This window comes from Mauremys reevesii, linkage group 6, assembly GCF_016161935.1.
Source record: "Mauremys reevesii isolate NIE-2019 linkage group 6, ASM1616193v1, whole genome shotgun sequence".
NCBI lineage: Eukaryota > Metazoa > Chordata > Testudines > Geoemydidae > Mauremys > Mauremys reevesii.
Genome location: NC_052628.1, coordinates 1,861,473 through 1,877,884, shown reverse-complemented (window position 1 = coordinate 1,877,884; position 16,412 = coordinate 1,861,473). Strand labels below are relative to the sequence as shown.

General features: G+C 44.9%; 1 protein-coding gene across 4 annotated transcripts in view; it reads left to right on the top strand.

Moving 5' to 3' along the window:
* UNC13B (unc-13 homolog B) overlaps positions 1-14,309 on the top strand; it is a 354,256-nt gene extending 339,947 nt beyond the window's left edge. For 2 of the 4 annotated variants that reach the window (XM_039543401.1, XM_039543398.1), the window contains 5 exons: positions 1,581-1,661; positions 2,045-2,192; positions 9,210-9,302; positions 12,377-12,536; positions 13,927-14,309. In XM_039543401.1, coding sequence (XP_039399335.1) covers positions 1,581-1,661; positions 2,045-2,192; positions 9,210-9,302; positions 12,377-12,536; positions 13,927-14,212 — 768 coding nt within the window. In that variant the 3' untranslated portion in view covers positions 14,213-14,309. The remainder of the gene's footprint in view (positions 1-1,580; positions 1,662-2,044; positions 2,193-9,209; positions 9,303-12,376; positions 12,537-13,926) is intronic. The other 2 variants (XM_039543403.1, XM_039543402.1) reach the window with 1 other exon arrangement.
* Positions 14,310-16,412: the final 2,103 nt, after the last annotated feature.

Here is a 16,412-nt window from a genome sequence, read left to right as displayed (position 1 = left end):
ATCCAACCTAAACCTCCCCCACTGCAACTTGAGACCATTTCGCCTTTTTCTGTCATCTGCTGCCACTGAGAACAGTCTAGTTCTTCTTCGAGTGCTTGTTCACGTCCATTCCACATTAGGTGTGCACGCGCCGCGTGAATGGACATCAGAAACTTTTTCCCTTAGCGGCTCCCGTCAGGTCGGCAGATGGACCATTGGTCTGACCCAGTCTGACCGTTCTTATGTTCTGTATGGACGTAGGAGCCTAACTTTACTTGAGATTCTGGGCCAGCTGCGTGCACATGTTCAACATGAACATGTTACTTTGCAAAGGTCAAGGGGCCACAATCTGTACTCAACTAAAGGAGGAGCCAGGCTCAACCAGATAACAAATGGACCATCAGCCAGGTCAGCCTCTGGAACAATCACCTGTCAGTAAGAGAACGATACGTGTCCCTATCTTTGGTCATTATGAAGATTGACTGGGCTCCCGTGGCAAATGTAAGAAATACAAGACAGGAACAGGTAGGCTACATCACGGCTCTGTTTGCTATGACAGGGACACAGTAGCCAGGCAGGCATGTCTCCCTGAAAGGTGTCATGCAGCAGTCAGCATTCCCAGTGGAAAAATGTCTGGGTTTTGATAGACCCGATACATTCACAAAATGTGTAGTGGTGATAGTGTGTGTAATAATTGCATTGACTGCTTCCCCTACATATTGACCACGAATGCTGCTGCTACTAAAATTCCAAACCTCTCAGCAGCTCAAATGGCCAAACCACCTGCTGGAGAAATTCTCCTTCACCTCCCAGAATGTAGAATTTACCCTCCAAACTTACGATGGCCTGAGGCCTAGCCTGCAAAGAGAGAGTGCTTGGCCTGGTGACAGGTCTGCGGGTTGATTGTCTCATGACACTTAAGGACTAGAAATATATTCTATTAACAGTATATTCTAACAGATGGACAATTGGAAAAGGAAGATTTCCAGGGGGATACACAGCACTGATTTTTAGTTGTGGTAGGTCTCAAGGTTTCCATATTTTAGGTAATGTTTTAGAAGTTTCTAGACTGTATTACTCTTCTTCCTTTGACGATCCGTACTGTTTCACTCGACACCAAGGCAATCAGCCTGTTTGCATGGAGGGGTATGAAAAATACAGTAGGACCAATACATTTTTTCAGAAAATCTCTCAAGCAGTTTTTCTGTCCAAGTTGGGACACACACAGAATACGTCCCTGTGGGCTGAAGGTTCTGTTAGTAGTTGTTTTGGGGCGGGCTGCATAATTCATGAGTGACCAGCAGATTTGTCATTTAGGGCTTTTCATGACACAGGGCTGCAGAGTACAAACTTGGATTAAAATGCGATCTGTCACCATTGTGAGTTTACCTCCTTCCCTCTTGTGCACACAACAGAATGGGAGGAAACTTTTTTTAGCGGTTGCATCAAAGGATGATTCTGAAAGAGTCCCTATCACTCTTTCTTACATAGCTGAATCAGTGCCCCAGCCCTGTGTCAATCCACTGCACCAGCTTTACTGGGGACTCCCCTGCCTTTGCCGCTAGCAGTATATTAATGTTTGATCTGATGGTTCTTTTCAGGATCACATGGTGAAGGAAGAAACTAGAAGTCTCACTCCAAAGCAGTGTGCGGTTCTGGACCTGGCTCTGGATACTATAAAAGTGAGTGACACTCGCTGGATGCTGTTCTAGAATGGATAGTGCGTGGCACGTATCTTAGTGAATGATCAGCATGAGGCATCACAATGACTCAGGGTACCAAGTGTGTTGCATAAACCCACTTCTGAAGAGGTGCCCAGTTAAACACCTACATGGCACTCAGGTCAATAGTACTGTGGAACCAGCATAGTTAAGGGTCCTGTGTGATTGTAGTCAGGATCTGACACATGGATGGGGGAGCTGTTGGGGTGAAGAATCAGCCACTGCTGGAAAAAATGCTTCACGAAGGTTTCAGCTCCCTCTGCTCTCGGAGGGGCTGCCAGCAGCTTGTCTGTTGCTAGTGGCAGTTTTCCTTTAATGTTGTTGCTTTTACTCTTTGCTCTTAGCAATATTTCCATGCTGGTGGGAACGGTCTAAAGAAAACCTTCTTGGAGAAGAGCCCAGACCTGCAGTCGCTCCGCTATGCGCTGTCCCTCTACACTCAGACCACAGACACTCTCATCAAAACCTTTGTCCAGACACAGACAGCTCAGGGTAAGGCTCTTTTCTGTCATCAGGAGGGTTGACTAGAGCTCTCCAGTGTGGTGTTAATTGCCATGGCTTGCACTACTAGTTTGCAGCGTCTTTGGCAGTCACGCTCCTGGAAACATGACAGTTTCAGAGCTGCTATTTGCTGGGGTTTTCCTGCTCAACATTTACATCTTGAGGGAACAGAAATATGTGCAAATTTAACTCCTGGAGGTTTTCTTGCCTGATGCTAATTTCACAGCCAAGCTCCTGGTGCTGATGTTGGTAAGTGATTTGGGGAAGTGAAATTTGGAGTTATTGTGCTGGGAATTGTACTGTTTTGTGGAAGGTGATTCCAAGCAGGTATCAACCCAGAAGCGGACCACACCTAGGTCATAGGCCACTCACCAGCAGCCCAGGCAGTTCTGACTAATCCTGGTTGACAGCAATGCTGAGAGTCACAAGGAGGAGGACACTTCATTACAAGAATAATGAAGCTGAAGGTCTTGCTTTGTGCACAGCCAGTTTCGGATATCTGCTACCTAGATTATTACGTATCTTCATTGCTGGAGGGAAAGACACAGCAGTAGCACAAGTTATTTACTACGTGGCTGTGATGGCCCACTGGGAGTTCTGTGGAAGCCAGGGTAACACTGCCACATTGTCGGCCAATACTGTTGTGGATAATGATTTGTTGCTGTGGATCTCTCAGCTGTTCAGAAGCAGTGGTCTCCTCGTTTCTGCACAGAATAGTATCAGTCCATAGCCAGAGGATGTTCATTGGCCACCTGTGTGGTTTTGTGGTTCTTGCTCATCTCTGGAGAAGGACATGAAAACCAATGAAACTAACACTAGGCTAAGGTAATATCTTAAGGTTATAACCTAAGATTTCAGGTTATACCCTGATTTAAATGCAGTCTGTGGGGTGGGACCTCCCATTCCAATGTTGCTGTTAAAAGAAAGTGATGGCTAAAGCCGTGAGAGTCAGACCTGTCTGGGATCTCCATACAGTCCCCACGCTGCCAGCTGTCCCAAAGCACAAACAATGCAAGCAACTCTGGGGGGGGGGGGGTGTGTCCTATGCAGTCTCACCAATTATAGTCCAGTTTCTCCCCACCTCCACCAGTCCTCCAGCAGCCTGGGGTCCCACAAATCATAACATCTGTGCTCTCATGCTGCCTGACTCTGCCAGCTTGACCTGCTACCAAGCATGGGATTGGAATGGGGAAGTGGAAGAAGCTCTTCTAAAACATCTTGCTCACTGCTATATGGAAGGGGCTAGTCAAAATCTGAATTTTAGAGTATCCACCTCTCTCTGCTTGGAGAATTTGATGACAAAGAGGCAGAAGCAAGAATCCTTTTAAAGTCAAATAAAGTGTCCCTCAGGCAGCTTTCTGTGGGGCTGAAACACACACACTTAAAACAAACACCTTTTCTTTTGAGATCTAGAACAGTGGCTCTCAACCTTTCAGGAGTCTGATTTGTCTTGAGTACCCCCAAGTTTCACCTCACTTAAAAACGACTTGTTACAAAATCAGACACAAAAATACAAAAGTGTCATAGCCACACTATTATTGAAAAATTGCTGACTTTCTCATTTTACCGTATAATTATAAAATCAATCAATTGGAATATACATATTGTACTTACATTTCAGTGGATAGTATATAGAGCAGGATAAACAAATCTTTGTATGAAATTTTAGTTTGTACTGACTTCACTAGTGTTTTTTACATAGCCTTTTTTCAAACTAGACACACATCTTGGTGATTTGATGTAGCCCCGGAAGACCTGTGCTTGAGAGCCACTGATCTAGAAACACAGGGCAGGTACACATTTCAAAGTTACCTAAAGAATCAAGCTACCATCAACAAGGATAAACGCTCCTGAAGCTGTATCTCTGCAAAGCAGTGGAGACGTCTGGTGGCCAGACAGAGTAAGCACAGCTGTTGTCTATGTCAAGATGCCTTCCGCAATGAACTCCAGAGAACAAAATCCTCCAGATGTTGGAGTGAGGGAAATGAGAAGGGACCCATCTTTTTCTTAGGTACCCATCCTTATGGTAAGAGTCAGTTTTGTGGGTTAGTCAGGGCAAAGCACTTCCCAGTCCAACAAGATGTATAATACAGTTGCCAGTTTTGGTTAGACATATTCCAGGAGGTTTCCTCACATGGCACGTTTAATTCCTGGAGACCCCAGGATAATCCTGGAGGGTTAGCAACCCTAAAAATGAACCAGGCTCCTAAATCCCTCTGATTTTGCATTTTGTCTACTTTAACATAGCTTTTCACTACTGATGCCCTCATCCATGCCACGTGAAAGCCATAGACTTAACTAGGTCTTATACCCTGCACGCTGTCTGGACGTTCCAAGCTGTGGCATAACATTGTGCAATGTCATACCACACTCAGTTATGCCAACCTGCAATGTTCTGGCTGCACAGATGTGTTGTTAATACAAGAGCAAAGGGACAGTCAGCTAAATGGAAAAGTGGCAAATTCAAAACTGATGCAAGAAAACACTGTTTCACACAGTGCGGCGTTAGCCAGTGGAATTCATTGCCACAAGATATTGAGGCCACGTGTGTAACAGGATTCAAAAAAAGATTAGACGTTTGTGTGAATAACAAAAATATCCAGAGCGGTTACAGGAAATACTGTTTTAAAAGAGGCTTGAGGGGGATATAAACCGCCAGCTTCAAAAGACAAGCTAAGCACACTACTGGGGGTTAGGCGGGAACTTTCTCTGAGGTGATCCCATAACTGGCTGCTGAAGCACTGTTGGAGATGGGACACTGGACCAGGGGGATTCAGTCTGGCAGTCCCCATGTTGCTGTATACTGTACCCTAGACCAGTGGTCCCCAACCTTTTTGAGGCCAGTAGCACATTCATGTTTTCAGAAGAGCCTGGTGGGCGCCAACAATTTTTCAAGGTTTATTTTGTATTTGTACATTAAATAATACGTAAAACATCATATTTAATATTACATAATATACGAATCCATAAGATAAAAAGGGTAATTTTACATGTAAAAGGTATTAATTAAATTATTCGGCAATGACTCTTTCACCTTACCATGTGAATTTGCTCTTTTTATCTACCTGTAAGAAAAATTAAGGCGTTTTTACAAAATACAAACAGTTTTCATCTTATTTATTTTTAAAAAGTAAAACATTGTTGAACTGCTGGTCCAAATATATTTATTATTCTTACTTTAACATAGAATGAAGCCTGCAGCCCTGGAGTTCTCTGTCCCCAGCTTTGAAGCCGGAGAGAAGCCGTGGCCTGGTGCCTGCCGGGGACAGAGAATACCGGCGCCCGCAGCCTGCAGCCCCGGAGAGAAGCCGCAGCCCTGTGCCTGCCAGGGACAGAGAACGCCGGGGTCCTGCAGCCTCGGAGTTCTCTGTCCCCGGCAGGCGCAGGGCCGCGGCTTCTCTCCCTTGCTGGGCACTAGGCGGGCGCACATAAATGCCCCGGCAGGCGCCATGGCACCCACGGACACCACATGGGGGACCACTGCTCTAGAGAGTTTTCCAGGCTGGGAGCCCTGGAGGACTTTGGGGGAGGGTTTGAGCCAGGCCTTCTGCTCACCGATTTTTTTGTAGCAGCATTGAAGAAGCTGTGAACTGAGTCCTCTTTGGCCACAGTTCAGTTCCGGGCCCTGTGCTGGGGTTGGACCTTGCAAACACGTCTAAATAGCCCCAGACTATAGAATGATTTGGAGAACTTGGACATGTGTCTAGGGGGCAGAGGGAACAGCACCAGTGTTTAGGGCTGATTCCTGCTTTACAGAGTTCTCCCCAGCTGGGGTTTCCTCTCATGTTCTTAAGGCCTCCCATAGGCTTGTAGGAGGAAATGGCTGAAAAAAGTCAGTGCAGTGCTCATGTAACTCTGAGTGAGGTGTCTGCCACCCCTGCTGCACCTCTGAACTGTTGTGCATGGCAGCCTCTGAGAAACTCCAGCCCCCTCTGACTGACTTCAAAGGCTTTGGTAACACAAAGCTATTAGACTTCCAAGCTAGGACGTTTGAGGATCAGAGCTCTCAGCGTACTTCTGCCAGCAGCACGAATCGTGTCTTCACAATGCTAACCCAAACAGATTCCCTGGCCTGTAGAAACAGCATCGCTTTACAACCCTGTGCTGGTGCAGCAGATTGGGTATATTTAGTCTATGAAGAGCTAGAATATTTGACTTCCTCAAGTTGTATTTGTCTGTGTCACTGCTAATTGGATTGTAATTCACATTCTTCTCTCTTTGTCCTGCCTGCTCCTTGCCTTTTGAATTCATGACTCAGTGCATGATGGGAAAGGTATTAGGTTTACCGCTAATGAGGACGTTCTTCCTGATAAGGGTATGTTCAAGACTAATGCTGTTACCATAACAACATTAGCCAGCTGCAAACTTCCTTGCTTTTGGAAACCTGTTCCAGAGACCCGCCTCCCTGTAGCTCCCCATAGAACCTAACCCCTTGTGGACTGCTTCCACCCTACAGAGAGCAGAGCCGGGGGCTGTGTGACGCAAGGAGGTGGGTCCTGCCTTGCAGGCTCTGCTGGAGTTTGAGATTAATTCACGGGAATGTACATTCTGTTCTGACAATACAGGGTTAATAAACAGTCTCTGCCAGATGCTACAGGCTGCTCTTACCCTCTGCTATGCACTGCCTGTGGCTGTGTGACCGCTACTAGATGTGCATGCTCACATGCTGCTGAGGCAGAGTCTTCATGGGACGTGGTGATGTGTAATGCACATACGAGGGCAGGAATCAGCTGAAGATTTGACTTCGAGAGGGGAGCTAGAAGTCCTGCCACTCGCTTGAATCCTGCTGGGTTTCAGCTCTCCAGTTTTTGTATGTTGCCCAAAGCTTTTGTTTTTCAGGTGAAAACGTGTCTGTACCATGTTGCACGTGGGATTTCAGTGTACAGCCCTCACATATCACAAATCTAGCAAGATTTCCATGCCCAAGTTTTCATTCAGTCACCACCACCAAGAAATTAGTAAATGGTGTAGAATGTTTCTGGCCTGTTTGCCATCCCAGATATTCCCAGGGCCTCTGTGTAGAAGAGCACTCCAGATAAGAAAGCAGGATCTTCCTATAAAAAGAAACCAAGTTAAGATAGACAAGCCTCAAACTGAATCAGCTTTAAAACTTAATAGGCCAGATTCTGCTCTCACGAGTGTAAATCAGGAAGTGGCTCCTTCAGAGTCTGTTGGGTTACACTGCGGTAAATGAAATGCAGATCAGGCCCAATGTAATTTTGGTAAAACACGGTGCATGCTCCCCAAAACAAGGGCCATACCATTGAAAAATGCCAGCTTCATTGCTGGACAGCTTGCCTGCGGCACAACTCCGAGCCTTGGGTTTCTTCCAAAGCAGAGTCATGCATGTCACTCAGTTCCTGCACTCTGAACATCCTCTTGAGTTTTGTGGGCAGGAAGGGCATTGAAATATACAAGGTCCTTGAAGTGCCTGGAGGGCAGGTTTCTTTGTGGTTTATATGATGTCAGTAACCTGTCTACTCATCAGAACAATGCTGGAAGAGAGCGAAGGAGCAATGTGACGTGCACATATCAACAAACCAAGGCAGGGTCTAATATGAGACCCCCCCAGCCTTGACAGAGTGTTTACATACTGTTCCTTCCTCTCTGTGCTTAGTCACTTTCTGCTAGCACACAGTTTGGTCATCCAAAGAAGATACATCCAAGAAAATCCATTCCGCCTGTTCATCTCTTAAACGACTGTTTGGAGCCCCCAGGGCAGGATAAATAAATTAGAGCCTTCAGGTGCACTCCTGAAAATTTTGCCGCTTAGTTACAGTTCAAGATACATGAACGTATGTCAAGTTGCCTTGATCCGCATGCAGTTACTGTCTGTACCGTATCAGAGACACTTCAGGAAATGGCATACATGTGTTTACATCCTCCTCTTCTAAATGACAGCGATTGCTGCCTACAAAATACCCGTCAAGCATTTGAATTCAGTCGTACATCAGAGCAGTGTTTCTCAACCCTTTTGTGCTGGGGACCCGCTTTGGACTTAAAAAATTGTGACCCCCTACCTTAAGCTTGGGGGCTCGGGGCTTCAGCCCTGAAACATGTAAATTAGCTTTGTGGGGCTCCTAACACCAGCCCTGCTTGCAACCCCCCATAATCCCTCTTGCAACCCCCCCGGGGGTTGCAACCCCCAGGTTGAGAAACACTGCATTAGAGAATTTAACCAAATGATTTTTTTTTAGTGCTCTCTTTCAAATTTTGTCCTGAATTTCACTCAAACACAACATAACATGAGAACTGTAAAGCTTATTTGACCTCTGTCCCTTCCCCAGCCTGTTCGATTAAAACATGCTACCTTTTCCTTTATGAAACTCTTTTATGAAACTACTCACTGGCTAACTGATCAAGTAAAGTTTCTAAGCAGCTTGTAAACTCTTAACTTGCCTCATAGTCTTATGTGGTCTGAAGGGACTCTCCTCTTCCTTGGGGATGGAGGCACTGGGAATCGTAGCTTTTATCCAGGGTGCAGGTACAGAACGCTGTTTGGAAAACTGGACGTGTACTTTGGCTCAGAGCAAATTTAGTATCAATCTTATGTCCTTATCCCTTGTTGTCCAACCCTCTTCCCCTCCCTCCCATTTTCACTAGTTCCATTTGCAAGGAGGGAAATGGTGCTTGCCCCAGGTCACAGGAATGCCCACATGTGTGCAATATCTTGGTAGGAACTCATTAGCAGATGCTTTCTGTTGGGATCCATTGTAGGTTTTCAAGGCACTTCAAAAACCACGCTGTAATCCTTCCTAGTGTGAAATCTTTGCAGTATAATTACTTTATAATCTATTCCAAAAAGTTGTCATGTATGTGGTGTGTGTTTGGCCTACAAATGTGGTATTGGATCGACCTTTGCATTAACATCAAACTAGAAGGGTCTGCAAGGAAGCTGGTTATGGGCTAACTTACTGCAAATGGGGTATTGCCTTGCTGAGCACATAAGCTGAAGCTGGGTGCCAGTAAACTAATCTTTCTTTCGGTGTTTGTCAATCTTTGCCTCAGGTTCTGGTGTGGATGATCCAGTGGGTGAAGTGTCCATACAGATCGACCTGTATACACACCCAGGAACTGGTGAACACAAGGTCACAGTGAAAGGTAGAGTAAAGCAGGAAGTTCTGTAAATAGCTGCGCAAGCACTGCTGGTGCTGGTGTAAAGGGAAATCGTGTCTTACTAATTTATTAGAGTTCTTTGAAGGGGTCAACAAACATGTGGACAAGGGGGATCCGGTGGACATAGTGTACTTAGATTTCCAGAAAGCCTTTGACAAGGTCCCTCACCAAAGGCTCTTACGTAAATTAAACTGTCATGGGATAAAAGGGAAGGTCCTTTCATGGATTGAGAACTGGTTAAAAGACAGGGAACAAAGGGTAGGAATGAATGGTAAATTCTCAGAATGGAGAGGGGTAACTAGTGGTGTTCCCCAAGGGTCAGTCCTAGGACCAATCCTATTCAATTTATTCATAAATGATCTGGAGAAAGGGGTAAACAGTGAGGTGGCAAAGTTTGCAGATGATACTAAACTACTCAAGATAGTTAAGACCAAAACAGACTGAAGAACTTCAAAAAGATCTCACAAAACTAAGTGATTGGGCAACAAAATGGCAAATGAAATTTAATGTGGATAAATGTAAAGTAATGCACATTGGAAAAAATAACCCCAACTATACATACAACATGATGAGGGCTAATTTAGCTAACAATGAGTCAGGAAAAAGATCTTGGTGTCATCGTGGATAGTTCTCTGAAGATGTCCACGCAGTGTGCAGAGGCGGTCGAAAAAGCAAACAGGATGTTAGGAATCATTAAAAAGGGGATAGAGAATAAGACTGAGAATACATTATTGCCCTTATATAAATCCATGGTACGCCCACATCTCGAATACTGTGTACAGATGTGGTCTCTTCACCACAAAAAAGATATTCTAGCACCAGAAAAGGTTCAGAAAAGGGCAACTAAAATGATTAGGGGTTTGGAGAGGGTCCCATACGAGGAAAGATTAAAGAGGCTAGGACTCTTCAGCTTGGAAAAGAGGAGACTAAGGGGGAATATGATAGAGGTCTATAAAATCATGAGTGATGTTGAGAAAGTGTCAAGTATCAGAGGGGTAGCCGTGTTAGTCTGGTTCTGTAAAAGCAGCAAAGAATCCTGTGGCACCTTATAGACTAACAGACGTTTTGCAGCATGAGCTTTCGTGGGTGAATACCCACTTCTTCAGATGCAAGATGCAAGGCTTGCATCTGAAGAAGTGGGTATTCACCCACGAAAGCTCATGCTGCAAAACGTCTGTTAGTCTATAAGGTGCCACAGGATTCTTTGCTGCTTTTGTTGAGAAAGTGGAAAAGGAAAAGTTATTTACTTATTCCCATAATACAAGAACTAGGGGTCACCAAATGAAATTAATAGGCAGCAGGTTTAAAACAAATAAAAGGAAGTTCTTTTTCATGCAGCGCACAGTCAACTTGTGGAACTCCTTACCTGAGGAGATTGTGAAGGCTAGGACTATAACAGCATTTTAAAAAGAACTGGATAAATTCATGGTGGTTAAGTCCATAAATGGCTATTAGCCAGGATGGGTAAGGAATGGTGTCCCTAGCCTCTGTTTGTCAGAGGGTGGAGCTGGATGGCAGGAGAGAGATCACTTGATCATTGCCTGTTAGGTTCACTCCCTCTGGGGCACCTGGCATTGGCCACTGTCGGTAGACAGATACTGGGCTAGATGGACCTTTGGTGTGACCTGGTACGGCCGTTCTTATGTTCTTATGATAACCTCTGTCCAGCAGGAATGAACTGGTACTGTACTGCTGTGTCCATGCTGTAGGCTGGCATATATCAGTGTATCTGATTTTGTCCAGTCTGTGGGTAGCGTTAACGATTATACTAAATGAAGACCAAAACTGGGCTCCCATCTGGAGTATCCCGCGAAACAGCAGCATGATGGCAGTGGTGTCCCAGCTCACCCAGTCACATGGTGATGCATAGCTCTTTCCTTTTTTAACGTAATTTTGTGGAACACACTCAAGTCAAATACATGGCTCTCATCAGGCCTGCAAATATCCCACCAAACTGGTGTGCCGTGCCCAGCAAGGCACAAAATGACAACCTTCATTAAGGAACTATTCCATTCACTGAGCCACCCAGAGAGCAGAGTCTGTACACGTTCAGGGATTTTTGGCTTAGTTCTGATGGCCAAATGGGCATGACAGTGATTCTGCTGAGGCTCTCTCTTCCTCCTTCCTCTCCACGGCTCCTTCTCAGTTACTTTCTCACTAGCCTATGTTTGCTGCCTTTAATTTGTTTTCTTTATTTCTTCAAATGTATAAAAGTCTCTCTAAGGCCCCCATCCCACAGAGTAAAACCCACACTGTAACAGGAGGGGTTATCCATACATAAATATCCACCATCTCTCCACACAAAGGCCTGGGGGAAAAGCTGAGTTTTATGGTGCATCTAGAGAGCCAACAGATCTGGCCTCTGGTGGCTGGGTGTGGAGGAAGAGTTCTAAAGCTGAGGACCCGTCCCAGAGAAAACCTTGCCAGCAGCCAGTAGCTGCACACGCCTCACCGCTAGCCATAGTATCAGAGCACTTTCTTTTCCCTGAGCGACAATTCAAACTCATCCCCCATAGGACTCAGAGTTACACCAAGTAGAGAAGTGACAGTAAGAAGGGAAGTGTCTTGTTTATAAAAATCAAAAAACCCAAGTGTGTCTTCTCTCCCTAGCTAAATTCAAGGAGATAGACACTTCAGTGGGAGTCTTGCCCAGGACTGGAATGGCAAAGGGGTGCTGCTGATCGGCATTAAGGTGCATTGTTAGAGTTGTGTGCCTAGAACAGTCTGCCTGCCTGCCTGCCTTACCTCTGCCGATTGCAAATATTACCAACCTCTTGCTTTCCTGAGTCCAGGATTCCCTCCACAGAACTTTAAATCATGAATAAAAAAGCATGTAACTTGTTCAGTAAAATAATATATCCCAGCCCCATGTGAGTTCAGGACCGATATCTTTCAGATCAGAGCCTCTGAACTGTGAAAGAACAGCTGTGAAGCCTTTAACTGGAAGAGTTGTTTTGTGTGATCTTTGTGGATAGCTCAGCATTAAAAAGCTGGTTAGAGCAGTTGGAACAGATGAACCTTTCTGCAGAGGGGGCTCTCATTTTCTCTCTCTTGTCTAGTTGTGGCAGCCAATGACCTGAAATGGCAAACATCCGGCATGTTCCGCCCATTTGTTGAAGTCACTATGATTGGACCTCATCAAAGCGACAAGAAAAGAAAGTTCACAACCAAATCGAAGAGCAACAACTGGGCACCCAAATACAACGAAACCTTTCACTTGTGAGTACGAAAGCCAGGCTGAGGGTCTGCACTGGGAAGCGCATGCAGAACCCAGGTAACGTGTTGCTGCTGAGTGCAGTAGAATGACCTGTCGGTGTCAATAGGGTAACCGGAAGCAGCAGGTGTCTCAGTCAGGTCCAGTATTCTGGCATGAGGAACCAACTCATCATGAAAGTGCTGAATGGCTGCTGCTACTGGAACGCGGATTTCAGGGACAGATGTGTACAATTTATGGCTCATGTAAAGAACATCTGTCAGTTACCTTCAGAAATACGTATTGTGTATTGCTGCACATCAGCCTGCTTCAGTGTGATCCATTATTTTAATGAGTCATCGCTTTTGTTGGTAGAGTTGAGGCTGAAACTTCTTCATGTGATAGCAGAAGTCTGCCCATTAGTTTTGATCTTGACTAGCCACATGGGACAAGCAGCCCTCCAAACCTGTTTCCAAGGATACCATCTTCTCCTATGGCTAGAAATGCAGCAGTTCTAAACACTGAACATTGAACTTCTCAACTGGCCTTTCATTAATACGAAGGGCCCTGCTCTCTGAGGCCTTACAAACGGAGAAGTGGACTAGTCCTCATTAAACTCCCTTGTCAGAATGAGAGAGGTTAAATATCACTTGCAAAGAATTTTGGAAAAAATGGAGCTTGTCACTTTTTTGCTGCTTTGATTATAAGGAAGGTTGGAAAAGGGTTTTTCTAAAATGTGGGGAAGTGGATTCTGCTCTCTTTTAAACCTTAAAAATATGAGGAAGGTTAAATCCTTGGTTTTGCTGGGGTGCTTGTTGAGGGGGAGTTTTGAGATATCTGTTCTTTGCTCTCACCTTCACTGAACAGGGGCCTCCTTTCTCCAAAATGTCAAGTTGCGAGGGCCTCAACAAACACAATGGTTTAAAAGGGTCTGACTAAAAATCCCTTCTCTTCATAGCTCAAATTTCACTCTCTTGACTCTTGTGACATCATCATTTTACTAGTTCTCCAGTTACCATAGAGTATTCCAGGCTAAACAGGACCTGAATTTCTGATATGAAAAACAAGCAAAAAGGTGAAAAATGGAAGTCAGGTTGTCTTAATCCCTCATAAAGAAGCAAAGTCTGGCCCCTTTTGTTTTCTTCGCAAAGCACCTTTACGATGTTCTGCTTTGCTGAAGATTTTCTTTGGAAGTGAAGTTTCTATGGCAGGCTCAGAGCCCTAAAATGTGCACAGGGTGATGGTACAGTCCTGTTGTGACCACTCTGAGAGTTGTTCCCAATGTAAATGCCATGACTCTGACTAAATAAATGTGACTGGATAACATTTTTACCAGGATTCCCCTGTTGCCAGGGGATCTAAGGAGACAGTATGCTTTCTGCTTGAATCTGAGTAACTTGTGCCTGTCATTTTCAGCATACTGGGGAATGAAGACGGCCCAGATGCCTATGAGCTCCAGGTCTGTGTGAAGGATTACTGCTTTGCTCGGGAAGATCGGGTCCTGGGGATAGCTGTGATGCAGCTCAGAGAGATAGCGGACAAAGGAAGCTGTGCTTGCTGGTGCCCACTAGGGCGTAGGATTCACATGGACGAGACGGGGCTCACAGTCCTGAGGATTCTCTCTCAACGAACCAATGACGAAGTGGCCAGAGAGTTTGTAAAGTTGAAATCGGAGTCCCGCTCCACAGAAGAAGGCACCTGAGCTGAGCTCTGAACATTCCCGCTCTCGTTTTCCTTGTGCCAATATGTGCAAGTGTTCAACCATTTTCTTTTACTAATTACAAAAGGTTTTTCAGTTAGTCTGTGTTAGCTCCAATAGCGCACGTGCCGTACCGGAAACATATCCACCAATCGGATGTGAATTATTTATTGTTTAGTGGGGGGTAAGGCATCATAGAGAATGAGACACACACTTTTATTTAAGATACAAATTGTGCTTTGTACAAAATGGTTTTCTCTCTGAGTGGGGCACACTGGGTGGTGTGGAGATGGAGCACTGTGATTTGATCCTCTGGAATTGGCAGACATGAAATGTCTTCAGAATCAAACATGAAACAAACCACTCAGACATGCTGGGAGGAGAACAATGCTTTTGGTTGCTGGAAAAGCACAGTTGTTCCCCTTACTGTAGAGCTGCCAAAGGATGTTCTTGTGTCGATAATGCCAGTCCATGCCAACATGACATGCGGGCACATCAGCATCAACCTAAAAAATGCTGCATGTTTTTTAGACTATGCAGCTAGAATTGAAGTATGACCAAGATGGTGCTGTCATGAGTCAGGACAAGCAAGCCAAGAACCCAGGTGCCCAAGCCTTTGCCCAACTGAGAGCGGCAAAGACAGCTAACCAAGAGTAGACCACAGCTGAGCACATTGTCACTAGTTGGTGCAGCCATATCGCTGTGAAATGAGGGCTGTTGCAGGCTGCTAGATTCCACGAGCCATACTCTGGGCACCTCTGACCCATGGAATGAGCACTACGGTGATGACAAATTAAATGGCTGCTGTATGTTGATTTTAACTTCAGCGCTGTGCTATTACTAGGTTTTTGACACGTAGAAACACGGAGGGTTTGGGTTTGAGTTGGTGGTTCAATATTTACAAGATTTCAACTGCATTTGTTTCCATGGAGTAGCTGAGGATTCCTTGCTATATACCCTGATGCAATGGCCTGTCTGGGGCAGACACAGCATGTGCTCATCAGAAAGATTTCTGTCCATTCACACAGGTTGGGGAGGGAGCGGGACTTTTTCTCTCTTGATCACAAGGTTGCTGTTGGCCATGCAGAGGATAGTTTGCATAAGTATGACTGTCAGTCATTCTGTGAATTCATGTCACCATGGGAAATATTTTTGCACTAGATAAAAGGAGTGTCCAATTTGTTTCTTGTAAAATGAGAAGTCTTGAGCAAAAATGATGATGGGGACATCAGGATTGGCTTTTAACATATTTCATAGGTTGGGAGACAAAGATTAGGATTTGTACTTGAGACTTCTTTTCCTTCCTATTTGCAGCCAAGTGAGCACTGTCCCACTCTGAAATGGAAGGTGGAACAAGCCAGTCCTGGCACATAATGTACTGTAACACTGTCAATAAAGTCAAGGACTGCATATTGGGTGATTCCTTTTGTATTTTATTTTCTATTTTTCTCTGACATTTGTACAGCTGTATGATATGAATCTTGTACTTCACAGGCCTGCTTGTAGAGTTCTCAGAGACTGCATACCTGCTTTGTTATTGTCTATAGATGTATTATAATAATGATCTTCAAAACTCTGACCAATTGTTACGATTTTTAATCATTGTCTGTGCCATTGTTTTAGGAAATGATAGTACAGTCTTTAATAAATTATCTTTTAGCAGCAGTCACTTCTGTGCTTTTGCCTACGACTCCGCCTGTTCAAAACTCATTCAGTCTCTTTGGTGCTGCAAGTTCTCAACAAGGATATAAACTGTAATTGGTAAACCCCAAGCAAGGTGGAGAGGTGCTCTTCCCTCAGGACTGACGGGGATAGGAGAGGCTGTATGAGCTTTTCCTCCATTTATGATGTTTGAAACACAATTCAGTTGAGTGCTCCGTGTTTCACTTATACGTTGTGGGTGTCCTCACAGAGACCACTTACCTGATTTGTATCCCCCAGGTGTTTTACTTGGTTGTCTGTTCTCTGGAACCTCAAAGGACCAGAAGAGCGTAGCTACTGTAACTGTATCGGACGATGGGATCTGGCCTGTTGGAAGTGAATTTTCCCAGCTGTGATGTGCATTCATTTGTTTTCTATTTGTTTTCCCTCTTGAGTAATGGCTGCACACACCTTGTAGAGGGCCAACTATCCAAAATAAAAATGGAGGAAAAAGCTGCCTCCGGGGGCCTGATTGCTCCTTCTGTTAGGCAGCCTCAGTGGA